This window comes from Taeniopygia guttata, chromosome 10 (genome assembly GCF_048771995.1).
Source record: "Taeniopygia guttata chromosome 10, bTaeGut7.mat, whole genome shotgun sequence".
Taxonomy (NCBI): Eukaryota; Metazoa; Chordata; class Aves; order Passeriformes; family Estrildidae; genus Taeniopygia; species Taeniopygia guttata.
In genome coordinates, this window is record NC_133035.1 from 10,305,016 (window position 1) to 10,332,013 (window position 26,998).

At 37.8% G+C, this 26,998-nt stretch overlaps 1 protein-coding gene across 8 annotated transcripts in view; it reads right to left on the reverse strand.

Moving 5' to 3' along the window:
• FBN1 (fibrillin 1) overlaps nucleotides 1-26,998 on the reverse strand; it is a 146,066-nt gene that overhangs the window by 44,947 nt on the left and 74,121 nt on the right. For 7 of the 8 annotated variants that reach the window (XR_012057640.1, XR_012057641.1, XR_012057642.1 and 4 more), the window contains exons 15-32: nucleotides 25,566-25,688; nucleotides 20,107-20,229; nucleotides 19,045-19,197; nucleotides 17,761-17,814; nucleotides 16,754-16,879; nucleotides 14,789-14,914; nucleotides 14,198-14,317; nucleotides 13,136-13,273; nucleotides 12,111-12,161; nucleotides 9,456-9,581; nucleotides 8,416-8,640; nucleotides 7,143-7,268; nucleotides 6,922-7,050; nucleotides 6,345-6,470; nucleotides 6,091-6,216; nucleotides 5,190-5,312; nucleotides 1,354-1,479; nucleotides 425-550 (exon numbers count right to left, since the gene is read on the reverse strand). Coding sequence is in view for 5 of the 8 variants with exons in the window: in XM_041718294.2 (XP_041574228.1) it covers nucleotides 425-550; nucleotides 1,354-1,479; nucleotides 5,190-5,312; nucleotides 6,091-6,216; nucleotides 6,345-6,470; nucleotides 6,922-7,050; nucleotides 7,143-7,268; nucleotides 8,416-8,640; nucleotides 9,456-9,581; nucleotides 12,111-12,161; nucleotides 13,136-13,273; nucleotides 14,198-14,317; nucleotides 14,789-14,914; nucleotides 16,754-16,879; nucleotides 17,761-17,814; nucleotides 19,045-19,197; nucleotides 20,107-20,229; nucleotides 25,566-25,688 (2,247 nt within the window). In the remaining 3 variants the exon portion in view is untranslated. Of the gene's footprint in view, nucleotides 1-424; nucleotides 551-1,353; nucleotides 1,480-5,189; nucleotides 5,313-6,090; nucleotides 6,217-6,344; nucleotides 6,471-6,921; nucleotides 7,051-7,142; nucleotides 7,269-8,415; nucleotides 8,641-9,455; nucleotides 9,582-12,110; nucleotides 12,162-13,135; nucleotides 13,274-14,197; nucleotides 14,318-14,788; nucleotides 14,915-16,753; nucleotides 16,880-17,760; nucleotides 17,815-19,044; nucleotides 19,198-20,106; nucleotides 20,230-25,565; nucleotides 25,689-26,998 lie in introns of those variants that run through there. The other variant, XM_072934135.1, reaches the window with a different exon arrangement.

Sequence of the window (26,998 nt, forward strand, 5' to 3'; positions counted from 1 at the left end):
TTTGCAAAAACCGAAAATGTATTTTAGCACATATTTCAAGCTATCTGTATTTGCCAAATAGTACTTTGAACAGATACATGTTATTTGCTTGCATAATATACAATTAACTAATCCAAATGCAGTGAGGTCCTCAGGAGTTTGTCAAGTTACAGAGAATGGCATTTGCTGTTCTCTTAGATGAACAGCTGTGCAGTAACACGCCCAGTTTTGATCCCAAGCTTTGCTTCACTCATTTCAGCAGAAGCAGCATCAGGCTGAATGCTATACCACTTAAGTTTAGCAGAACACAAGCTCAGCAAATTTGGATGAGAGGTAAAATAAGAGCACAAGTAAGTGAAAAGAAGCAGTGAGAGGAGGTTCTAAACACCAGAAAAGCAGACTCACGAGTATAAGTAAAAATTAATAATTAAGCTTTAAAACTTACCTGTGCAACCAGTTGTGCCTTTCTTGCCTGAATATCCCATATCACAGTGACAGATAAATGAGCCTTTTGTATTCTCACAGGTTCCACTCAGACAGATGTTTGGATGCAGATCACACTCATTAACATCTAAAAAAATCCATTAATTAAGATTTATTAAATATAATTCTTAGAAAGTGACTGGAAAAATCTCTTTAGATATGAATTCTGATAGAAACACATGTCTAAATATGCAAAGAAAAAGCTGCTTATAGTAGTTATTCCTTTTACCTAGCAAACAAGCATACATTTTGAGCTCTGGGGTAACAGTGTTATATTACCATATCCGCATTAACGTATCTTTAATGCCAGCTGTTCCTAAACATAGACACTAAGGTGCAGTACATTATCCAAAGAATGACTATGATTATTGATAATTCCTACATATATGTGTCTGTATACATTTACATCTGCATGCATACATTGTCTAGTTTTGTCAGACACTTCTCTCAAAATATACTCAAGATTTTAAATTATAATGTGAAAATGTGGTTTTGGAGATATGCTGTTTCACAACTCCGTTCTACCAAGGTACAACTCTTTCACATAATTTTTTTTCAGAGACAAGTTTAAATCAGCACTGGTAATTTATCTTGCTAGAAATTTCCCACTGGCTTTCTGCAGGCACTCTTTTATCTAAGTTGCATAAAAACTTCACTGGAAGAGGATCCAAAGATGCAATGCTATAGATCATGTTTGCACCCCAATCTACAAGGATATAAAGATTACATTTGCACTTGTGCAATAGGGCTGGTTCTATGGTCAGGTGACCAATATTAGGAAATAAGAGCAATACTCCTCAAGTATCATTGTCTGTCTACTTGGAAAGAGTGCCTTAATAAATATTATTTTCAGTGTTTAATGCAGATTGGAATATATGTACTTTCACTCACCTATGCAAGTCTTCATGTCTTCAGATGCCATGAATCCATCATAGCAAAGACACCTGTATTCTCCTGGGATGTTTGTACACTGGCCTCCATCACAGATGTTAGGATTGTCTTCACACTCATCAATATCTAAAGGGGAAAATCAGATTAAAATATGTTACCTTTATCCAATGCACTGAACCATCATCATGGCAAGTAAGCATTTTAATGCTCTGATAAACATGGTGAAGATTGAATCCTTGTTAAGTAACTGAGCAGTACATTGCAAAATTGTCCTGATGAGTAAGCTTCTTGTCTCCAGGTAAAGTCAGTGGCAAAACATTCCCTTCTGACTCAAGTGGGAGAAACAGGAACCAACTTTTCCTTCAGAAAAAAGAGCTCCAACAGAACCTTTGTCACACCACAAGGCCGCATATAATTGGGCATTCTTGGATACAATCCATCATTGTTGAAATCAATGGAAGCTCTAAAGTCAAAGTCAGTAACAAAAATATCAAACTTTAAAGATCTTAAAAAAGCCAAAAGGCATACATGCAAAGTACCTCTACAGATCTCAAGGGGGGTGACAAACTGGAAACAGTTCAACTCGTGATAGGAATAATTACAGTACATACATTTATTTCACTACGAGATTTTTATGTTCTTATTTAGTATTTCAATTGCCTGGCCAGGCCAGCCATATAGTTACATCCTCTAGGATGAAAAGTTATTTAATCAATTGATAACTGATAAAATTGCCATCACTGACTGGAGCCAAGCTGCAGAAGCAGATACTTTATAATATTAAGACAACCATGCTAAATTCTGGAATCTTTCAGAGCCCCGGGGTTATGCTAGTGTTACTTGTAAAAATCCCTAGAATCTTCCTGTGTCAGCACCAACACAGACCAGCAAGAGCAAAAATCAGACTCTCTGCCTTGTGATACCATGGGAAAAAAATCAGCACAAAAAGGACAAGATTCAGGAATCTTCTCCAAGAGAAAAGGGTGTAACTCATTATCAGAGCAGTCTATTGTGGATTGCAGTAATTATGCAGCTGCAGAAAATGAACTCACATTAATTTAAAATATTATGTTCATTATTCTGCTGTATTTCTAGCAGTTAGTGCTTGTATGGATACACAACTTCTGCAAGGAGGAAGGCTGACCAGTCCCTGTTTATCTTAACAAGCAAATAATGTTGACATGGACATTAGCCTGAAAATGTTAATTTGGAATGGAATTTGAATTAACATGCAAATTTAAGCTCTAGAAATGGGAATAATAATGACAGAAATAAAGAACTTTATTTACAAACCCACCACTGTACTGATTTCACAGTTGGGGGAAAATCAGCTGACAAAGAACCTGTTGTTTCTCCTAATTGAGCTGATTATTTATGCATAGCCTCACCAATTCAAACATGACCTACTACTGAACTGCAGAGCATTCTTACCAGGTCAATTATCAGCAAATATATTCTGTGACAGCTTCCAGCTTTGTGTGTTGTTAAAGATAAAAGACATGTTCACACACAGAGAAAACTGAAAATGTAAAATAGGTGTTTCGCAATGGAAGGTCACAGTCCTATTTTATCTTGTACCATGCACCAACATCTAACAGTGTAAAACCAGATATTTGGCGCCATGAAAGCAAAGTCACTAATTATTTTTATTCTTCTTAGTTTAAGCAGAGGCAAAACTTTAGTATGTGGATTTTGAATACTCACCAGATATTTACATATGTAAATAATATCTTTTCAAGAGAAGGAAGCAGTGTTTTCAATATTAACAGGGTAGTAAAGGTGACCCCTCACATCTCTGGATATTTTCTTAGATTTGACTTGACATCCAAAGATGTCTCGTGTTTCTGCTCTTTAAACCTTTTTATGTGTGGCTATTGCACTCATGTCCTTATTAAAAGAGAGTATGAAAATGAATAGCTAATAGTTATTATAGCTCGTCTGTGAAGGAAATTCTATATTTCAGAGTCAAGGCTGAGTATGCAGAAATACACAACAAAAGTAAGATCTGACCTCAAACTTCTATGGACATGTTCAGGGTCAGGTTAATGTGTGGACAAACCACAAAGAATCCATCCCCTCCCCACCGCAAAGGCAGATGCTTGCATTTTGACTTTGAGAACAGAAAGATGATAGTTTTCTATTCCAAGGTTTTTCGTTTAATATGCAGGAAGGTGCTGTAAAGGATCTGTTCTAGTTTTGGATTTAGAGATGTGTTTGGGTGGTAAAGGATATGGGGCAGTGAAAACAGAACTGTTCTAGCCAGCAGACTTGAGATCTCAAAAACTGTCCAAGTGCACATTTGGGTCATTTGGTCCAAGTCAAATAAAGAAGATGGAAACAGAAAAGTGGCTCAGAGACTCTGCTCCCCCTGCTCCTCCCTTCCCTGTCATGTCACTTTAATCCTCTCACTGGGTTTAGATTCTGGCTGAGGCACAATTTAGATCAACCAGTTTTATTTTTGCATTAAAAAAGTGCCCCAAACACCAATGTTTGGGTAAGTTTTTGTAAAAGCTTGCCTCTTCTAGAAACTTGAGCTAAAGCAAACTACTTTTAATCTAAATATTTTAGGTTTTCAAGGTCAATCAAATCTGCACTTTTTCTAGTTGAATTCTTTCTTTGAATGAGGGTCTGATACTTCTGAAGGCTGGCGACTTTACATCTTTCTGACAGAGCAAGCCACAATGTGGGGGAAAATTACATTTTGCTGTGCTTTAGGGCTCTTTTATCTTCTGGAATGGTAGTGAGTGGCCCCAGGGTAATTGAGACCCTGGTTCAAGGTCTATAAATATTTACAAATTCTAAATGTGAGCACTCTAATAATCCAGTATAGAAAACTCTCCATGTGTTCAACTATAAAGGCAATTCTATTCCAAGGGATTATCGCTATTATAACTCTCATGCTCTTCAAGGAGCTTTTGGAAGGAATTGGCAAAGAGCTGGCAAATATTCACATGCTTCATCAGGCCAGTGGCTGTGAAGCAAGAAGTAAGAGAAAAGTAGGGTAGAATCATCTTTCCAGTAACCTATGTGGAAATCTCCAAGTACAATTCAGTTCCTGGGATTATGACTCCCAGACTCCCAAAGGAGAACACCCAGCCATAAAAGAGCTCTAAAAATTTTCTCACAAACTCTTCTAAAAGTGCAAAAAACCTGTTTCATAGGAAAGATTCATATTATTCAGACTTCATTTTATCTGCAAGTAATTCAGTTCTGAATTAATGCAGCATACTTGCACTTGAATAAACAAATAATTAAAAATAGGAATTTTCTTGCTTGCTTAAGAGAAGATACAACAAAATTACAGAACAGAGCAATCAGCTTCTTTTCTAGCATCTCTGAGTCTATCCTCTCTCCAATATAACCATACAATACATATGCACAGCATCTTGGCTTCTCTTAGTGATAATTTTTTAATGGTCTTCAAACCTGTTTTGGATTTGGATCTACTATACCTGTTTCGGATTTGGATCTTCCCTTAATGAGGAAAATTTATCTCCTACTCCAAAAAGTAGAGATTTTTGTTATTAAAACCAGAATCAACTGCTCTCATCTCCATCCATCCCGACCGTCCTACCTATTGTCGCTCCTCCAATCAACTTCTCCACTTTCTGAAATTATCAAGAACCAATTCCCTTCAAAGCACTTCTTTCTGCAGTTGCCCAATTCTGATACCGGGAGGTACTACTTTTTCTTTTAGAAAAAGAACTTCACTTTCCATTTATTTTCTTTTTTTAAATACTGTATTTGTTACAATAGGTTTAACCTTAAAAAGAAGGTTCATTTTAAGCTATTGAAATAAGCCCTTTAAGCAGAAAAGTTCCCAAAATCTCCCTTACCAGTGCATGTCCTGTGGTCTGGCATGAGTGCAAAGCCTTGTTTACAGCTACATTCATAGCTGCCCTCTGAGTTTGTACAGAAGTCCTCACAGCCACCATTCATTATTTTGCACTCATCAATATCTAAAAAGGAGAAAATTATAGTTAAAATCCACAATACATTTTACTTTAAAGGACATTTCAAGGACACACTTAAAAGTCAGCTTTCCAGTACCCCATCAATCCAGAATCTACACTTTGTGTTTGTACACTAACATTCAAGTGTTTGCAAAGGTAGGCACTGGGAAGGATTCAGGCAAACCAGGGATGGAAAGACTGCATATACAAACACTTCTGTGCTTCTCCTTCTACATAGAGAAATAGCACTGAGTTACCACAGGATCATGAGGGCAACAAAGTTTTTGTAAGATTCAAGGTAAAAAATTACTTGGCAGAATTAAAGCCAGTGGATTTATCCATGGCACAGCAGAAGGCATGTATGCAAATGAACCCCATGATTCTATTTCATGGTCTATTTAATTTCTATTTCTGATTTCTATTTCATCAGCAGAAATGATGATTTTTAATTAAATATATAACTAATCTAAAAAGTTACTCCCTCTTAACCATCGAAGTCTGAAGTCTCGAGGCATTTAAAATAGTATGTGATTTTATGCATCATGACTGATTTACTAGAGAAAATAATTTGTTACTCAGCTAAATGTAGCACTGCCGTAACTTCATTCAATTCTCTCAGAAACAGATGTGCATGTTTTGGATAATTTGCATACTATTTTGACAAACTGTAATGGATTTTTTCATTCATGGTTAAAAATTAATTTAAATATCTACTAAACTGAACCAACTTGGTGTGTTTTATCTTTCCTGTTTGCTAGAGCTCCCATGCAGGTTTTGTCCTTACCAATACAGTATAGCTTGTCTTGTGTGGACTGATACCCAGGGTTGCAAGCACACTGATACTTTCCAATAAGGTTGACACAACGGCCATTTCGGCACAGGTTGGTGCTCAGCTCGCATTCATTAATGTCTGTTGCAAAAGAAAAAGAGGAATACATTTTTATCCTGAAAATGGTACTAAAGCCAACGCTGTAAATGCACAGCCCAAGAGAGGTACAAAATGCTGTGCACAATCTTGATTTTGCCTGCATGTCTCACCTACACATGCAGAGATATTTGGTGATATCTGATGGCCTGGAGGGCAATCACACCGAAAACTTCCCTCTGTGTTGATGCAGGTGCCACCTCGGCAGAGAAGGGGATTGCGCTGACACTCATCAATGTCTGTGGGGAGAAAGGAGGCACATGAGTGCAGGGCAAGCACATCCTTCACCACAGCCTCTCACCCATCACAACATTATCTGCCTTGATCAACCCTGCAGCCTGTCCTAGAGCCACTCATCCCTTGCACCATAATGTGGTTAGAAAAAGAAAATAAACTCAAAAAGGCTTCTTCTAAATTTTAATTTACCTTAACTTTAAAGTTCAGGATGGTGTCCCACTTAGCAAGATGGGGATTGTGGGGATAAATTTAGCATCCTAATATCCTGTCCTTTGCTTATATATGCTTAGACAACTTGGAGAAGCAGCAAGTTAGCTTTAGTTAGGCTCACAAAATAGGAGAGACTTAAAGCCAAGCACAATTAAACCTTAAAAAAAAAAACCAAGGAAATCATGCATAGCATACTAGCACATCACATACTATTGCACATCTAAGGTCTATAAAAAAACATACCCATGCAGTTTTTCATCATCATAAATCCACTTTCATAGCCTTCAAAACATTCACACTTGAAGTCTCCAGGAGTATTGATACACCTGCCTTGGCCACAAAGATCAGGAGAGATGTGGCATTCATTGATATCTGTAAGATAGAATACATTCACAGGGTTTTCAAAGGAGTTCAGTTTTCCCTTTTCAATTCACAGCTATGAGAGAGACATCCATGCAGTTTACCTGTGCAATTCCTCTCTTCAGAATCAAGGGCAAATCCACTGTCACATCTACACTTAAAACTGCCAATGGTATTTCTGCATTTTCCATGGGTACAAAGGCTGGGGAACATTTTGCATTCATTGATATCTGAAAATGAGATAGTGTGGACATATGATGTTACCCTTGCATACAAAAACAGTGCACAAAAGAGCAATGCTGACATCAGAGCTCATCCTTTTTTCATGGCAGGGACCCCTCCTTGTGGGGAAATTAGACCACACTACATAAACTGATACTGACTTCCCCTTAACCAACAGTGTAGACAGATACTCTGTGCTGGAATTTCCAAAAACACTTTCTGCTACAGAACAGTATTAGTCTCCCCTTTGTCCTGCAGCTCAGGACGATTTCAGCGGACAGAGGATGAAGGCAAAGACAGCTTTCAAAAGAAGCACTCTGTCTTCTTTTTTCTGAGAAAAAAATGTGACTTCCATGAGTCACAGAAAAAATAATGAGCATAAGTAAAAGCACATGTCACTTTCTTTATGGATAATTAATGGCTTAGTAACTGTTTATAAAACAAGGCTGAAACTAACAACAACAATTGTCATTCATATATATATATTCCCCTCATTTCAGACTTCATAATGTTTAGTTTTTGGGTAACTTCTGACATTGTCCAGCTTAACCTCACTGGTAATCCTGGAAAGACAGCTTTCAGCACATTGATGCTGGGGTGTCACTGTGTGATTCCCATTTAACGCTGGAAGTTTACCAACAAGAGTCATAACACAACTAGGTTTACTGTAAATAAAATTTTCTGATTTGAGCCATCATCCTGGAAGCTATTTCCTCTATTTTTCCAAGTAGTTTCACAAGAAATTCCCAAAATTATTCACTATTTCTTCATTGCTTCACATTAGAATTAAAGTTATTACACCCTTTACAAGTAAGGATTGCTCTTTCATTACATCCAAAGCTGACTGCCCAGTTCGTTCCAGTTCTTGTACTATGAGATGCCAGGAGGCAAAGTCAGGCATAATTTAACCTCTCTAGTGACACAAACTGTGTTCTGAAGCTGCAGTATTATATGGTATTTAATGGTGTCTAACACAAATTAAATTATCCTGTATTTTATTTAGACTTCAGTTGCCATGAAATCTAACTGGATTTTCAAATGTGTCTTAGGGTGAGTGAAGTGCCTATCACTGGAATTTTCAAACCCAGAGGAGGTGTCTGATGGAAGAGTATAAGTGTATATTTGCTGGCAATTAACCACAAATGGATCACATACCTTTAGAGAAAGGCTTCCCACTTATTTCTATCTTCGTAGAGAAGCCAGGTCCCCTTGGGCAAAGAGCTTCAAACTCAGGAGTTCCCCTGAGAGGACACTCCTCGCACTCGTGGCCCCAGGCTGCCCCCACGGAGCAGCAGCAGGCGTCCATGCGGTGCCGGCCTGGGATCTGGGACGTGCACTGCTCGTCCTCATGCTGCAGGTAGCAACTCTCCAAGCGAATGTCTGTTGGGCAATTTAACAACATGTTAAGAAAGAAAGAGAAAATTTACTTCACTGCAGAGGAATTTTTTTCCAAAATCCCTTCACAGGACAGCTCGCTCCACGTTTTTGTGGCCTCAGAGGAGCATACCAAGCTTGCTGCATAATTCCTAACAGCAAAATATTAACGCTAAACTCAGAAATTAACAGTTGAAATAAGTTTAAAGCACCACTTTGAGAAATGGTGCTCGGCACTTGAAGTAAATTTTGGATCAGAAAAGGATTTTAAACATTCCAGCTTGCCATACTTATATAAAGCCTTTTAATTACTACAAGCTATATACAAGCCTTTTTATTACATACAAGCTATGCCTTGTTCAGAGGCAAATCTTGGACATTATTGTCATAAATGGACAAAGGTGCTTTGGGTGGACAGCATACAAAACTTGGATATTCTGTTGCACTGCATCAAGGTGCATGGTGTGGCCAAGTCCCAGCCCACAATGGTGCAGCCTCCAATATTCCAGACTTTGTTGGAAAGTGCTTTCAGTGGGGTGGCAGATGAAGAGTGCTAAGAGCATGGATAATCTGTAGGGATTTGTCAGATGAACAATCTGGAAATAAATCACAGCTATTCACTAGATATCAGATGGGGATGGGCTTTAGCTACTACCATTGGAACCTGTTCCTATAAACTAAGTTCATGTCCCAGATTAATTCAATTTGTAAAATGGGCAAAAATAATTTTCCTTTCTTGTTAGAAAACACACAGTGCAACCACTGGGCACTGCATAGATCTGTTTTTCACTAGTAGACCTGTACATGGAATTAACACCTACCAAGACAAGTCCGTCCAGAAGCATCTAAAGTCATTCCACTGGGGCACTGGCAAACAAATGATCCCAAGGTATTGACACACTGCCCATTTGTACAGACTCCAGGAAACACCTCACATTCATTAACATCTATTAAAGAGGAAAAGGAAGTGAGTAAGAGTAATCACTAGCATGCTAAACATGAACAAATTAGCAAAAATATAAAAAATAATAACATTGTAATGTTTTTAGGATAAAATAAAAAATTACAGCAGTCTACATGGCCTGAAAAATTTCAGAACATTTACAACTCCTTAAGTAATTCAGCCAGATCCAATTAATTACAGAAAACTGCTGATGATCAGAAATAATACATGTTGCTATTAGCTATTCCTACATATATTGAAATTAAATTCAAAAGTAACAGAAAAGGGAGGGGTGTTTAAAAACTATATCCATTTTCATACTCACTGTGGGCCAAATATTTGAAGCAAATGGACAAAGAAAGACCAAAATAAGTGCAAAATTACATTATGCATTATTCCAGCTAGATTCAGTATTTTTTAAAGATTTTTGAATATTTTCTCTATCTGCACATCTGGAAACTTAAACACCATTAGAAATTCGGCTGTATGGCCTTGTCAGCAATTAACAACTTTATATATATTAAAATAATCTCCTTACAACTACACACAGAGTTTAACATCATCAAGTAAAAACTGTATTTCTATAATCAAAAGGCAAATTTAGCACTTTTTGGTAAGGAAAATTTGATTATATGCATTAGCTTGGCTTGAGCTTAAATAAATGTTTAGTAATCTAAGTGTGAGGTCCCCTTACCCATGTCCTTAGTGGAAAGCATATGCTTCACAACTGCCTTTGGGAAAAAGCTTCCAGCATTAAACATGCTCCAAGATGAAGCATGACAATTTTTAGGACAGGAGAGGATAAGAACAAGAAATCGAAAAAGAATGACTGGCAATCTGTAGATAAATACTCATGTATAGAGTAACCAAGAAGTGGGAAGGTTGGGCTGGTTAGTCCTCCAGACACAACTCCTGGTGCAGAGACTGCATCTCTCAAACCTCATGGAGCACGACAGAGGATAAATGCTGGGGGGCAAATCAGTGGCCTCTGCCCTTGAACAGATACTGTAAATTGACTGGAAGGTATGAAGTAAAGCCAGTGGGATTATTAGAAACCACTGAAACACTGTTCACAGCCTGTGAGCAATAGCGCAGCTGACAACTCCAGGGCTCGCCCGTAAACGAGAGGAATGCTGCCAATTTAGTTTGCTTATTTCCTTGCACAAGATCTATTACTCATTTTACATAGGCTGTGTATGGGAGAACTGACTATCACCTTTTGGGAACTAAACTTACTCCTGTCTCTAACTTGCCAGTAAATTTCCTAGAGACCTTTCCCTGTCTTGAAAAATGCTTACATTGGTTGAAAACCAAGTAAGGCTTCAGTAAGGTTACAAGGAAGGAAAAATACTCTGAAAAACCTGGGGCTATCCAGGTCCCATAGAAACGAGACAGATTAAAGCATGTAATAAATGTAATCCGATGCGCTGGTAAAGGAAATGCTGAAAACAGTTATGTCTATATCTTGGAAGGATAAACTTTCCATCCCAGCAGCGTTGAAAATGTTCTAAAACTTTCCTTCTGAAGAGAGATAGGTGGGCCCACTTTTTTTTTTCTTTTCTTTCACTTACACACACCACAAAGTGTTGCTGAGGTCAGATAAGTTATGTACAGTGGGTCTGCAGCACAGACGTGCCAAGGCATTCAGTCATCATTTGGAAAGCAAAGAGTATGTGTGAGGGTGTTCCTCTTTTCTTTTTTTTTTTTTTTTTTCAAGAGAAAAAAAACAATGTTTCTTTATGGAAGCTACATATGGGAGTAATTTTTAAAAAATATTTTAACTGCAGTGTCATGTCAGATGTTGTCAGTCAGGATGACCCACAGCAGTTTGAGACTCTCTGAGCTTCTGCGTATTATGTAAATATGCAGTAGTTTTCCAGGGATTCAAATCAATTCAAATAGAGATGAAATAGGGTGGGACCTTCAATTCTCACAGAATAGTATAGAGTCATCTCATACCAAGCAAAAAACTACACATTTAAAATATTAACCTTTTCTTTAACCGAAGTATAACTCTGTCCTGATGCTATTTGTTTGTTTATTTTAGGACAGCAAAAATATGTTTTGGAATGTTTAGAATTTCATATAATGTCATATGGGAGAAAGCCAAGGTTTGGGAAAAAAGAAAAAGAAAACTAATGTGAACTACAGTCTTTGAATATTCTTTTTCTAAAGCATGGTAATGGCTTATCATACCACTGTAGTATTTATGCCATGTTTTGTAGTATATATAAGACACATGATTTGTAAAAACAGGTTACTCAGTTAACAGCATTTGAAGAGAGAGAGCCACCTCCTTAACCTGTTTGACATTGTATTTGCAAGCGTGTAGTTTGAGATAAAGTGTGAGTATGCAGGAATGTTAAATAAACTGAAACCAAATTCATCCCTGACATAACTCTAATGAAGCTAATAGAACAACATAAGGTAAGAATTTGGCATAATGTTCCTCTATGATAAATTAAGCACTTAAATCAAAACACTGGCATTTTTTAATTCAAGCTTTGATTTATGTTAAGGCAACAATAAATACCTTCACACAATGTTCCTCTTATTCTTGAATATCCCTTTTGACATATTGGGTCTGTAAAACAAACAGAAGTGAAGTTTCAGAATACTACAGTCCAAAACTCCCCATTAATTTATTGTGCAAAACTGATCATGTGAAACATTATCTAGTTTACTGCTATGAGAAGTCTGAGTGCTTAGACAGTATCCCAGTATTTTCTGAAATAATAAAGAGATAAGATGGGGCAACTACATAAACTGTATAGAGTGTCAGCCTTTATCCTCTTTTGCTTCCCATGTGTCTCAGCTAGCTAGCCTAAAAGTGGTTATGATTTCTGTTTCATTTGAACCAATTAATTCATTTCACTCGATCACAGCACATTACAACCCTATTTATCATGGATGAATGAGGATGAATTCCGTTAAGATACACAGAATGAAATTAACCAAAGATTTGAGCAAACTAACAGCTTTCAGGATATAGAAATAACAACCCACACACATTTCTGCATTCATCAGCTCATCCCTGGGTTCCCAGCTCATCCCACAGTTCAGTAAAATTATCAAATGAATATGCAGCCACCTCAACCCATTTTTTCACCAACTGTATGCTTCTCCAGGTCATCAGTTAATCTAGAGAGTATAATAACAAGGGCTACTCCCTCTCCTCCCTTCATTACCACACCAAAGATCCATTTGTTGCAAACATTTCCTTGGGATCTCTGGGGAACATGTATTTATTGCTACATCATTAGGAACTCCAGATCACTAATTATGACAAACCATGCTAAAGTAAGGCTGCCAGTTACAGACTGTAGGTGTGGTCCCTTCCCTTCTGCACTTAAACTTGTAAAATATGTACTGTAAAATCCAGTTAGAACCTACTATAGCTGCATGCTGCCTCTCAAATACTAAGACTTCTCTTTTCTGGGACTGAATAAGGAATGACTACTTGATAACAGAACAAGTAAAGTTACTTGTCTAGTCTGTGCCCAACTTCTAGGACAATAATCTTGACCAACCTCAGAAGAAGAAAAGTAACAGCATTACCTCGTTCACATGGTGTACAAGGACTTCCCCAAGCAGCACCTAGTGAGGAACAGCACTGGGACTTCAGAGTTGCTCCATTGATATTTATTTCACACCTTCCATTGACTATGTTCTGCCAACAGGTACCCTTCACAGTTTCTGTTTGGAAAAAAAACATATATTTTCATACAGATTCTCTAGAATTATGCATTACTGTATTTACAAACACATGTGCATTTAACCATGAAAAATAATCATCCTTTCATTATAATTTAGCACATCAGAGCTAAATCTCTTAATTTACCCTTCTCTATGCCGACTATGGCCTGAAATCATCCCAGCACAAAGTTCTTGCAAATCCTTGTTCATGCTTACTGTCCTTAACAGGGAATATATCAATACCATTCAAGATCTGAGTCCCTGTATTGATTATGACAGATTAGGAGCACATGCAGAAGAACAGAGTAGATATGAACCCTTGCCACATCTTCCATTACTTTATTCGATCCCCCAGTTTGGATATCTTCCTATATAGGGGAGTGGCAGGAGATAGCTAAGGATCAGACAGCTGTAGTCCTACAGTTTGCCTCACTGACTAGAAAAGAGCTATAAATTAATGTCCCAACAAAACAGACAAGAAAGGAAATTACGAGCCCACTGAGTATCTGAGTCACAGCATTGTCCATGGATGCCCTTGAGCTGGTTTGGACTGTGCATAACTTGTTCATGCCCCATCTCAAATACAAAATTCTTTCCAGAGAGCAGATCCTAATTAGAACATGTTCACTTTATTACAGGAGAAATTAAGGAGCTGAGCACAGACGTGAAGTACTGGTCATAGAAATTCTGTGTTGGTTAAAAAAATTTTCACCTCTCTTTCAAACTTGACACGGACGCAAGCTCCCAAGTGCACTTTATGCCCTCATAGTAATGGTGAAAAAAAGCACTTTTAAAAATTTTTTCTATTACGTTTCCCACTAAATTAATCTACACAAGTTATTTTAAAGCATTTTCTTAACCTGGTGTACAATGTTAGCATGTCACTGGACATTTTTAACCAGCAAACATAAAAGAAATAAATACCTATGCAGATGGTTCTGGTTGGATCCAAAGTACTTTCAGGAGAACATTCACAGACAAAAGAACCTGGTGTGTTTTTGCACACTCCATTAACACAGGGGTTAGATTCACATTCATCAATATCTAGAAAAGAAACATGCTGCTATTAGTGCCAGAAAACATTAACAAAAATACATATGGCTCTTTTCAGTTTAGGAAAAAGGGGATGAAGCTTTCCTCATTGCCAATCTTGCTGATATCCCCCTCTTCTGTTATGAAATCCCCCACAACAGACTAGCAATGCACATGTCCCAAAGACATACTAATGTGACATACATCAGAACTGTCTGTGACTCAAAAAGGGTTCAAACTAGGGGCCCTTTGGCTCTGTTCCTCACACAATAGATTTGTAAAGCTTGGTTCTTCTCAGCCTTGGCATAGTGTGAGCTCACTGGTAGTAGTAAACAGGGAGAGTAAATGCAGGCTATTCCATGAGGTTACCTAATAATTTCGTTTTGGCTTGTCCCTCCCTCCTCATTCTCCTAGTTTCCCACTGAATTTCTGAGAACGATCCATATGAATAAAACTAGAATGAAATGGCACGTTACCAATTACCTTCACACGTTTTTAGATCAGGAGTGTATACAAATCCTTTTGGACAGGTGCAGGTGAAACTTCCAGGGGTATTTCTACATTGCCCATTGTCACAAAGCAGCATGTTCAGCGCACATTCATCAATATCTACAATGAAGATAAAGAACTTTTTAAGAAATAAAACATTTCTGGAATAGAAGTCAGGTCAGAATTTCACTCCCAACAGCCACTTTTCAGAGGAGACAAATAGGGCAGGGGGATGTGGAATATCAATACTGAATTCTTTTTGTAGACAAGAGGTTTGCACAAGAGCTTGTACTTTCTTTCCTCACATATTCACGGTATGTGACAGCCACACCACAGTTCAAAATAAAGCTGGGATTCACACTTTGATCCTGAGTTTATTGTGGATTAGGTCTATGCAGTCTCTGAGTCACTGCACAGCAGCATCCACAGTCAAGAAAGAAAGGAGAGGATTGGTTTGAAAAGGTTTGCTGAGCATCTTGGTCTTTAAATCACCATTTTTTCCAAGCTGGCTCTGAACTTTGATGTTATAGTTAACAAGGCCAATGTAAGTCTACACTTGCTTCAGAGATGAAAAATTTAAATAGACTTGCTAGTGCTAAATTTAAGAACCCTGAGGAAATCTTTGGAAGAACTGCGGTCATTAGGGAGAAGTTGCAAGAAGGTGGCAATGGGCCATGAATAGCAGGTGAAGACCAGGAGAGACCCAAAGAGCAGACAGGAACAACTGGCTATGTCAGAGAGGCCTAGAAAGTGTTGAGAGAAGTTGGGAAGACTCAGAGGGTCAGCGCAGCAGCTGGGAACAGCAAAAGTGCTAGGGGAAGAAGGGAGGCTTGCAGAATAAAACAGACCATGTGGGAAGCTTCACAGGAGTTCAGAAAAATTGAGAGAGGGCCAGGTGGAACATTACGGGAGAATGGGAAACATCTGTGATGGAGCATGGATGTGGGCTACAACAGGGTGGGCTGGGGAGCATCTGGAAAACTCACAGACGGATTGGGAGAAGAGATGCCATCAGCTACAAGCAAACACTGGAATAGGACATAGATAATTAAAGCCAAAGAAGCAAAAGGGAAAATGGGATGAATTAAAGTGTGATTTTTATCTAAGAAAGAGCAACTCTTTTTTTTTTTAAATTTTTTTTTTTTTTTTTTTTAGATAACGGATAGTTTAGACTGGGATAACACCCATGACTTAAGCTATTTAGGTTTAAGTAGAGAATATAGAACCCAAATAAAATTATTATGTAAGCTAGATATAATAGAAAGGAATTTAAGAATTTTAAGGTGGTTCCAGAGCTGGATGAAGGAGAGATTACAGTAGGATGTATTAAAAAAGAGAATAATCACAATGAAGCAAGGATATTAGAAATGCTTTCAGGGATCAGACTTGCGACTGATCCTATAGAATATTCATTTTAATGCAGAAGTAAAAAATTAATTGAATCAAAAATTGTGGACAACGCTAAGCTGGAAGCTATTACCAATACAGAGAATCAGACAAGGCTAAATTAATCTTGACAACATGAACAAGAAAAATAAGATGAAATATAATCACCAACATTCAAAACTTTGCAATTAGGGACCAGTAACAATAACATGCTAGAAACCAGAACTCATCAGCTGAAGCTGAAGAGCAAACTCTGGATGTAAGTCTCAATTAGAGGATGACTTTGATCCCACAGTATAACATGTATTTGAGGAAAGACTAATGCACACTAGAATCAGTTCAGGCAGGATATTCCAAGGGGAAATGGAGAATTTCTGGCACGACTATACAAGGCACCAGTCAGACTTCATCAGAACACTATACACTGGTCAGATTAGTCATGTTCAAGAGAGGGCTGCAGCCTCTATTTTTATGAAAAGAATGGAAGTATAGATTTGGATAGTTTAGCTGACAGAGTTTGAGAAAGGATATGATGATTCTTTATAAATACTTTGAGGATAAGACATTTCATACCAATGCAGTTTTTCCCAGTTGAGTCTACTTCATATCCAGGGTCACAATAACATTTGTATGTTCCATGCAGGTTCTCGCACCTTCCATTTGGACAGAGATCAGGATCCAATAAGCACTCATTAATATCTACATAAAGGTAAAAAAACCCAAACATCAGAGCAGCAGTTGTTGAGAGTGTGTTGGGGTTAATTCTCCAAACTAGAAAAAGACTGTTTCAATATAATTTAACATTGGCAACTCCATATTTATAATTATGTAGATCTGATTGGGAAATTCACACCTAAGTATTTACACTCAAGAGAAAAAAGCAATTCTTTATCATTAATTTATCTCTAGCCCATGGTCATTTAGGAAACTTTCAACTGTGGGGAAGAACTGGGATATTAAACTGGGGATGAGAGATTATATTTAGAGAGGCCCATGTACTAATACTCCCCATATCTCCTGATTCACAGCATTTCCAGATGGCATCACTTGCCAAAGCATTAATATCCCTCCTTTCTGAGTGCTTTTCCCTATCTACTGCCAGCAAGTCTACTAGTGAGCACTGGCTCATTTAAGAGTTTGCAGTTTCACAGTTCTATGACTACAAAGCTTTCATTGTAATAATTTCCTTCTTTGCAGTTAAACAAACCCTGGCCTATTTTGACAGATGAAAACATGAGTAAGCTCAATGTTCAATATGGCTTTATTCTTCAAGATTATTTCACCTGAAATATGCAAATATGAGTTACATATAAAGTCATGTAGGTAATGACACTTCTCATAAATTTGTCATTATTTTATAACGACACTTACATACACTCCATGATGTAAACCAGAGAGGCCTCACTGGTGAAATGGCATGATCCTGAAACTCCATGCTCCATTCATTTCACCCTAAGCCTGTCTCCCATTCTCTTCTGTCACCATCCCCACCAGCACAGCTAACAAATTAAGGATATCAAGGTAACACTTTCAGACAAAAAGTGCTATATATAAATTTGAATTACATTAGGTGATCTTACCATTTCCTCCTGCAGTCATGCCAGTTCCACTGCTACACAGAGCCTGATATTCAGCTGGAAAAAATATTTAAAAACTTATTGGAATACTTTTTCTCAGCTCATTGCTTTCAGCATCACCATTTACAGTATGGTAATTAATTATTCAAAAGAATTAACAGGCTTTCCAATTTTTCTGAAAACATTAATAACCTCACAGTATTCTGAACCTGTAAAGCATTTTAGCAGATTCAAGGTCTGAATCTGCTTATGAAGATGGATGAGTAAAAACTTCACATGATGAACTGTGGCATTTAAGGGTAGACATAAACTTCATGCTGGTCCTCCTACACAAACGAACCATAACATAATCACAGCAAGATTCTCCAGAACTTTATGCCCAAGTCCTTGCCCAAGGTGCATGTTCAAAGAGACCAGGAAACAGAATATTTTTTTCCTATAAATCTGCCCCATATTTAACTCCATTTAGCAGGAATGTCTTCATGAGTTCACTGTAGATCAAGGATATCTTATCAAATGGTATACTTTGGTCATGTGCAACAACAAATTTGCCAAATAACAAGAAACACATAATAAATTGAGGTTTCAAACTAGCTCCCTGCAGTCAGGCACCTCCCTGAAACCAAGGTCTCTTTAATTTACTGGCTTCACAGCAAGGACTGTGTCAGCAGAGTCTTGTTGGAAGAATTTTCCTAAAACACTTCTGCCCATTGAAATGGTTAGGATTGCTTTCTTGCCAGAGAGAAGTTATATCCCAGACAACTTCACTTGGTGGGGATTTCAGTGACAGACTCAAGTATTTGCAAGAAACTGAACTGGACATTTGTCTGTGCATTGACTACCCAAGGTACTGAATAAGCTACTTCAGATAACTTGAAGGATACAGGAGTCATACAGCAAACATGTGACTGACAGGTGTACCTTATGGGTTTGGATCTATGAATTAACAACATTTTTTCCATTAATAACTTGCGTCAAAATTTATATTTTTTGCTATCTACATCTACCAAAATATGGTTTGTTGTCTGAAAATGCCCTGTTTGTTATTAATGTGCATAACAAATCTAGGGCCAGATATTGTAATTTACTGTTGCTTTAAAAATTTATCTCCTGTAGTCTTAAAGCATATAAAAATAAAAGATTACTCAAAATATGTAATATATTATACAACAATGTAATCTCCTGACTCAAGTTGCAATGTTAATATAAAACTTTCTTCTACCTTTCTAAAAATAGTGGATGAACAGAATTCGTAAATTAGAAGATTTACCGGTGAAAATGCCGTACCTGAGTTTTGTGCTGGGCAGGGCTGGCAAGGCTCTCCAAAGGCATAGTCAGTGCTGGCACAGCAGCATTCTGACTTTGTAACTGCACCCGTTAATGGTCTCACACATTGTCCTCTCTTGTAGCCACCATAGCATGTGCTTCGCATATGTGTATCTGGGGGAAGAAATCTCTCTTAATCCTGCCATAGCCAACTATCCTGCCATGAATTATAACAAGTATTAAATGTAGCTCTGGTGTCATAAACACCATAAAATATCTGTCAAAACAAAGTCTCTTTCACTATTTCTCTCTGCTTTCCAGCCACCTATACATACCCCCCTACTAGGGACAAGAAATTTTTCTTCCTCATGCTCCCAAGAATTAAGGCATACAATTAGTCATTGTATGTAATGACTTAACATGCATTGGTGAACTACTAGGCAAACAATCAGTTCTTAACCTTGAACTAGTGAGAAGCGGTGGGGAAAATGGACAAAGTCTTTGCTCTTTCTTCGCTCGTAAAAAGCCCAAGGAAAAGTCATTAATGCTATTCTGGTACATAAGACTTCATATGTTTATGTTTTCAGGTCCAGGGGTGATTTTTCTCTTTCTTTAAGAACTGGCTCATAAATAGCTTTCACACATATTAGTATTTTATAATCAACCACTGAGCTTGTATAGAAATGGGCAAAAAATTGGGTACATCCCATGTTAAAAAGACATGACAGTAATTACATATTTAAGCTTAGTGACAAATGAAGAATTTTACATCGACAGAAACAGGCAAATTCTCACCTATTCAGAACTAGTCACTTCTACTAGCAGCACTAGACACTTCTACTCTTTATAGTCTACCTGACCTTGTAATTTGACCCACACTTTTTTCTTTTTAAATAAAAAGGAAATGAAAACAGAGCAAAATGGGCTATTACAGTAAACATTACAGAGCTATTATTATCTACTATAACTACCACCTACTATTCCATGAAAAAATGGTAAATTCTACATTCAAACATGATTTGTCCATCAGACTAGCACTAATATCTTAACTTTGGTTAACTGTGATGCCATTAAGTTTCTTACCAACACAGACACGTCCATCCAGTCCTACTGCAAGGCCAGGGAAGCATTCACATCTGAAAGAGCCATCAGTGTTCACACAGCGCCCATTCATGCATATTCCATCTGTCTCACACTCATTGATGTCTGTTGGAGAACAGAATGAGCTTTATTAGAAGTTAAACTACATAGTGTTCAATGCCTGGCTGAAACTTGCATTTGTGCAGCTTATTTTCAATATATCCTATAGAAAAATAACAAGGGTAAATGGAAAGCAGTTCAAGTAAAGATTTTGTTAGGAATATCGATGAATTCATTCTTTGAAATAGAATAAGAAAATGCTAAATTCAGGAAAAATAATCAGAACAAAATTATTTTGCTCTTCTTGGAGAATAAAAGGGACTGTATTTTCCTAACTTGTTCCCAAGAGGTACATGTTCCAATTTAAGGGTCATTCAGGAAAAATCATAATTGGAGGAAGGAGGAAACTGTGGCTGCTAAGACAAAGGACTTGTGTAGTATATAACAAGACATTCCCTTTCCGTATTAACATTTCATGCTGTAAGAAATCAATCCAAATAGCAAATGGAATCTTTCACCCCTCCACAAGGTGCCTTCACAGGTCCACCAAAGAATTTCCTTTCCTCCTGCTGCACATCTGAATCTCCCCAGTCAGACCCTGCCTGCAGTCCCAGTGTCTCTGGTGATCTGCATGACAATTGGGTTTTCCTATCGGATGCTCTTTACAGCCCGTTCTAATGAACAGAGCGCATTCCAACCCTGAAAGGAATTCATTAATGATTTGAGCCCTGAGCAATTGCCTGGCACAAGCCACCAACTCTGCCCAACAATGGCACATTGGACAATAAGGCCCATGGCAATGAAACACAAGAATGAAAATTTGTAATATTAAACTATCACACAGAGATGTTAAACTAGTACAAAAACTATATAGGTTGTGTATCCTGATAATAGTAAGATCAATCTCTAGAAGCAGAGAGCATACTATCATTTTAGAAATTATAAAAGAGAAGGAGTGTTATAAATATTGTTTGGAAGTATGTATAACCTTTATAAAATAATCACTTCATAACAATTCTCCATGCTATATACAAGAGACAGTGTGTGTGACAATTTCCTTTTTTTTGACCTTAAAAGGGCAAATTGAGAGTGAAACACCTCTGTGTTTTACTTCGTTTGTGTTGTTTGGCATAAAATATGGCTTGTATGATCCAAGATTCCTTCTTCAAACTGCATTTTAAAATAAAAGCTGTATTTGAGTACATGGGCTCAAATAATTTTTACTTCATCCTACAATCTTTTGTTCTGTTTCAGATAAATCTTAGATGTTTTTCCCCACTTTAAATTTAGTCCTTACTCAGTGCAAGTAAAAATGGAGTTGGGATTCAAAATGAGCCCATCCTATTTAATGGTGTAGACTGTTATTTTGGTGAACAACACTGAACTCCTATAACATATTCTCCTACAAGCAAAAAAAAAAAAAAAAAAAGCTTTCCTTTTTAAAGGTTATTTCTAGAAACAGAAAGGCAAAATTACTTCTTTCCCATTTCCTGTAGTTCATTTTTTAAAAAAGGTTTTGTAACCTAGTAAAGGGAGAAATGTGTCATCTATTTTCTTTTGTACTGATTTACGAATGTGTTGGAAATACCGCTATAGAATTTTTAAAGGTAAAGTGGGTCACTTAAAATGGTTCAAGTCAGCTGAAAACCTGGTTCCTGTAAAGATGGGTAAAAAGCCTCTGCTTTTACCAGGTCTGAGATTCCACAGAGTAAATCAACTTCACCCATAGGAATAAAGTCCAAATTTCTCATCTTGAGAATGCTTCGCTGTCTTCTGTGGTAAAAGTCACCATTTGGACAACTTAAAATATATTCAAAATGGTTCTGGAAAACCAACTAATGGATTAATTCTCCATGTTCAATGAGCTTTGCCTTTTTTACTTAGCTTGCTTAATAGTGCTAGCTGGGTAGACAAAGTCCTCTAATTTTAAGCAGGAAAAATTTACTCAGACTACTAAACTACCATTTTCAATTGCCTTGCAATGACTTTTAATTTGGGGAATTCCTGTTGATCTAAAGATGAAAGAATGTATGGAACAGACATAATGCTTCAAATTTCTGCATGCCTGAGATGTGTTTCTGAAAAATCAAGCAAATCATCATTGAAAGAAGCTAATAGTGAATAAATTTAGCATGTCTTGTATTTCAGGGAATATACAAGACTATGGTGTAACATTATTTTTTGGCATGTTCTTCCAGAAAGTCTAAGTGGAATTTTTTACCAGACAGCCAAGCATATACCCTGTACTTATACTTAAATTCCAGTTTTATGGAACTAAGTGTTAATTACATTAGCCCCATCTTTGGGTTAGAAGACCTTCCTAACAGCTGAAAACTCAGCTTGGAGGATGTCAAACAAGACAGTTATAGAAGCAATGAGTTGCACTTTTCCATTCCTTTGTCGATCCCCTAGTTCTGCAAAAACACACGTGTAAATCCCTATCAAAACTGCTGAGGCAGGAAACGAATTTGCTGCAGAAATGTCCGTTTGTGTAAACACTCCCTGCATATCCAAGCATAACCTTAGAGTTTTGTAGCAATGGGGAACACAGATACATAGACCTCCTTCTTGTTGCTCCAAAGAACATTACTTATTGCAACAAACCAAGCCTTTTTATGCTCTAAACTTCATCCAAACAGGCACGTGCTGGCTGCCTGCCACTGTTCATGTGTCCTTTACCCAACCAGCTCTCTGATCCCATGGTGTCCACACATCTCACCAACCAACCACTGCCCCACGCACAAGGTGACCACACACCAGCCATGGAACCCATTCTCTGGTTACATGACATGTTCTTTACCTTGCTCTTAGCTGAACCTTTCCCAGAGTGTTTTCTGTTGCTCACCAGAAGTGAAAAGAATTTCTTATCTCCCACATCTTCCCCTTCTTTGTTCAATCAATAAAAACACAGCAAAAACAACTATGCCACTGACAAAGAGACCCACAGCATAGGAAAACAAAAAGACAGTGTCCAATATTCCCAGGAAGAGAGTTGCTTTTTCTGCATTTGGAAATAAATGGCTACTGTTCCAAAGTTCACATGGCCTGGGTTCAGGGGCTGTGCTGTTCAGGCAGGAGGGAGTCCATTGGCAGGAAATGCTGACTTTAACATTTCTGGAAGCATGGAGCAGGGAATAACTGAAGAAATTCAGCAGGAACATAACAATATGATGGTGAGTGCAGTGAGACACAAGGCCTCCATTGGCAGGCTGCCTCTGCAAGCTTTCAGGCACAGCCATGTTGCTGGCAGCCCTACCCTGCTCCTGCTTTGGCCACAAGGGCTGGATGGTAATTAGGTCATTTTTCCTCTCACTGGGATTTGTCTCGGAGGCGATCAGTGTTTGTCCAGACGAGCAGGTGACCACTTTGGACCTGCTGCTGATAGAACACAAGCATACCTTCTCCCCTAGGTTAGTAAATCAGCTGGGCCTTGCCATTGCACACACAGTTGTGGATCTCCAAATAAAACTTTTGGAAATTGGTTCCACACACACAAATCTTCAGACCAGTACCGCTCTGCCAGAGTCAAAATTGATGATCGGCATTCAAAAGAAGTAGTGTAAAATTGTATTATCTAAATGTTCTTGAGGAGCCATATTCCCCTTTTTTTATTTTTTGATAACATGCACTTCTCTGACTATGAATAGTAAAACAATGCATCTAATAAAACAATAAGTGCACACCAAGCAAAAATAAACAAGGTAATACATCATAACCTGCCTAAATACTTTACCATCATCCAGGGTCTGCAATCACTGGGGAGCCCCATTTCACAGTGAGCACCTGAAGGACCTTGTCCAGTAAAGGTTTCCAAGTTTACCTTGAAAAGGGGGTCCAGCTTTTCTAAGACCATATCAAAAGTCAAAGTGACTTGATAAGATTTTTGGTGCAGAAACACCTGGGTCTGTTGGCATACTTCCTGACCAGCCAGGACCAGGGCTTGGCCATAGCCTAGACCTTGACAGGAAGGGTTTCCCTAAAATATCCTTTAAGCAAACCTCTATCTATATCAGTTGGGAAAGTTTCTTAAAATTATACATTTCTTGCAGACAAGCAGCTAAATAATTAATGGTAACATGAACAACCTATGAACTACCAAAGGAATGCATATGCGTAACATTTAATAATTATCTTACAGCAAAATCCCTTTATAAAACTCTATGTATTAACATTATGATATATGGAATCACTAATCATATTAACTGTTTCTTGTGTAAAACTCCCCAAAGCCAACACTGCTGCACAAAGTCCACCCTCCTGAGTGGAACCACCTGTCTGACTCATTGCATATATCCATCTATGATCATCCTGCCACCTATTTCCACCCATGATCCTCTTGCCATGCAACAATCACCTTCACTGAACAATCCATCAAGTAAAAACATTACATGCACCAAAATAAGGCTACAGCACACAACAGTTTGTTGGTGTTAAAGGCAAGCAAAAAACACCTCTGCAACAACTTGTCCAAAGGCAAAAAGAAAAAAGATCTGTCACAAAATCTGCCAACACTGCGTGAAAAGCATCTGAATTCTGCCCAAGAGACAACAGCTTGGCACACAGACAAACACAAATTACAACTCCCATCCATGATACCCGAAAGAGACATTATCAACTACAAGCTAAATTATTTTATCTGGACAGCAAAGGCACTGAACAAGCTCTCTGATCCCATGGTGTCCATGCATCTTGCCAACCAATCACTGCTTCACGCACCAGGTGACCACACACCAGTCATACAATTTGTTCTCTGGTTATATGAGCTGGTTTTTATCTCACTATTAGCTGAACATTTCCCAGAGTGTTTTCTGTTGCTCACCAGAAGTGAACAGGATTTCTTATCTTGCACAGAGTTTTAGCTTGTGTAAGATTTTAATGTATGCACTTGACAAACAAATTTGGGATATGCAGTGTTCAAAGACTTGCAGTTGTGTAGGACAAAAGTTATTTACCTTGCACATTTGCCATGTACAGAAAGGACTCAATAAGGAGCACCCAGACAGGAATGGGGGAAAAGCCCAAAAAAGGCAATAAGCCAGGATGTTTGGGTGGCCAAAGACAGAATACTTCCAAAAGCCAAACTCAAAATGCAAGATATATTGGAACCAATATGCAGAAGACACCATAGGCAAAAAACCCAGAGTTTAACTAGGTCAGATTATGCAGTCCTTGTTCACACAATATTTCCCACTGGCTGGTTGGAATGGTTGCTCAACAATGTGGAGAAGACTGAGTACTGTCTTGCACAATGACAAATAATTCTGGCTGATTAAAAAAGCATATCTGCTGAGAACTCTGCCCCATACCTCTTGTTCCCAAGAATCACAAATAAGGTTATTCTTGAAGCTACCTAGGGAGACAGGACTCATACCTTTTGGGAAGCCATAATTTATTGTGCTTACCTGTGCAATATCGTCCATCAGACGCTAACTGGAACCCTGGTTTACAAATGCATTTAAAACTGCCATCTTCATTGATGCACATCCCATTGAGGCAAATGTTCCTGATGCTGCATTCATCCATATCTGAAAATGTACATGATAGGTATAATGCTCATAATGTTTAAGCATAAGAACTGTTACTAGTTATATCCAAAAGATAAACCTTAATTTTCTTCTTAGTTGTCAGAGCTACAATGATAATCAGAAACATATGAAGGGACATACTGCACTGTCCTAGAGGATGTGTCAAAGCAATGACTCCATTTTTCATAATGAATTAACATAAAAAGGAATTAACCCAAAAAAAGCAAAGAGAACAAAAAATGGATGAGAAACTGGACAGCTTAAGAACTTCCAATTGGTAAAAGCCATCAAAAAGTGAGAATGGATGTAATTAAAGAGGGTTTGACATCTTAATCTAAATAGAAGTTAGGTTAGAAGCAGCCTCCTGTTTGGAATGTAAATACAATTTTATGTTACTAAGAAGACCTGAAGGGAGAGGAGTGAACATTTGGGTTTGGAGTGAAAACTTTTATAACCTCTACTGGACAAGTCTAAAATTTATGGTATGAGAGAATTCCCAGCATTGTGCTTAAGCATATATTCTGTGGGCACTGACATCCTCAACTTGCATTTAAAATAAAACCTGCTAAAACCTGCCCCTTTCCTGCATTCAGCATGACAGGCCATACAGCAGGGTACTTCCTAATTACAGCTTCATGAAAGCATTATTCATCCTCTGAGCTAATGGGATATCACAGAGGACTCAAATAGTAAAAAGTGGAGGTCTCAGACACTGTTATTTTGAACTCTGCACAGTTACTCACAAAATGGGAAAGGAAAAAAAAAAAAAAAAGGCAAGTACAGAGAATTCTGTTCTTGATTTGAGTAAGCTTTTATATCCTCTCAGTCTTTACTTTGTCCTGGCACGGATGAAATCAGTTTCGGATGTTACATCCAAAAAAAATCAGTAGTATTTACCAGTTTCATCTAAAGAACTACACACAGTTACATTAAGGTATGGCACAATGCCATGGTCTTTACTGATTAGTGTGTGTGCATACAACTCAATGCATTACAATGCCAGAGATGAAACTGTTTCATAAGTGGATGCAACAGACATTCTGGCAGCACATGCAATGGAATTAAAAATGTTTTACCAGACTGACGATGTCCTGGTTTTTATTACTATTAGCACATGGTATTTGGTGGGAAAGGAAGAAATCAGAATAGAGTTTTTTCCTGAATAGTCTAATTTCCAAATATATTTAGTCAATGTACTTCCATAATAAGATATTTTAAAAGCAGCTTATGGTGCTAAACTATATCGAAAAAAGAGTCAGGAAAAATAGAATCTAAAAATGTCTGTCTCTACCAAGGATTAACAGAATCAC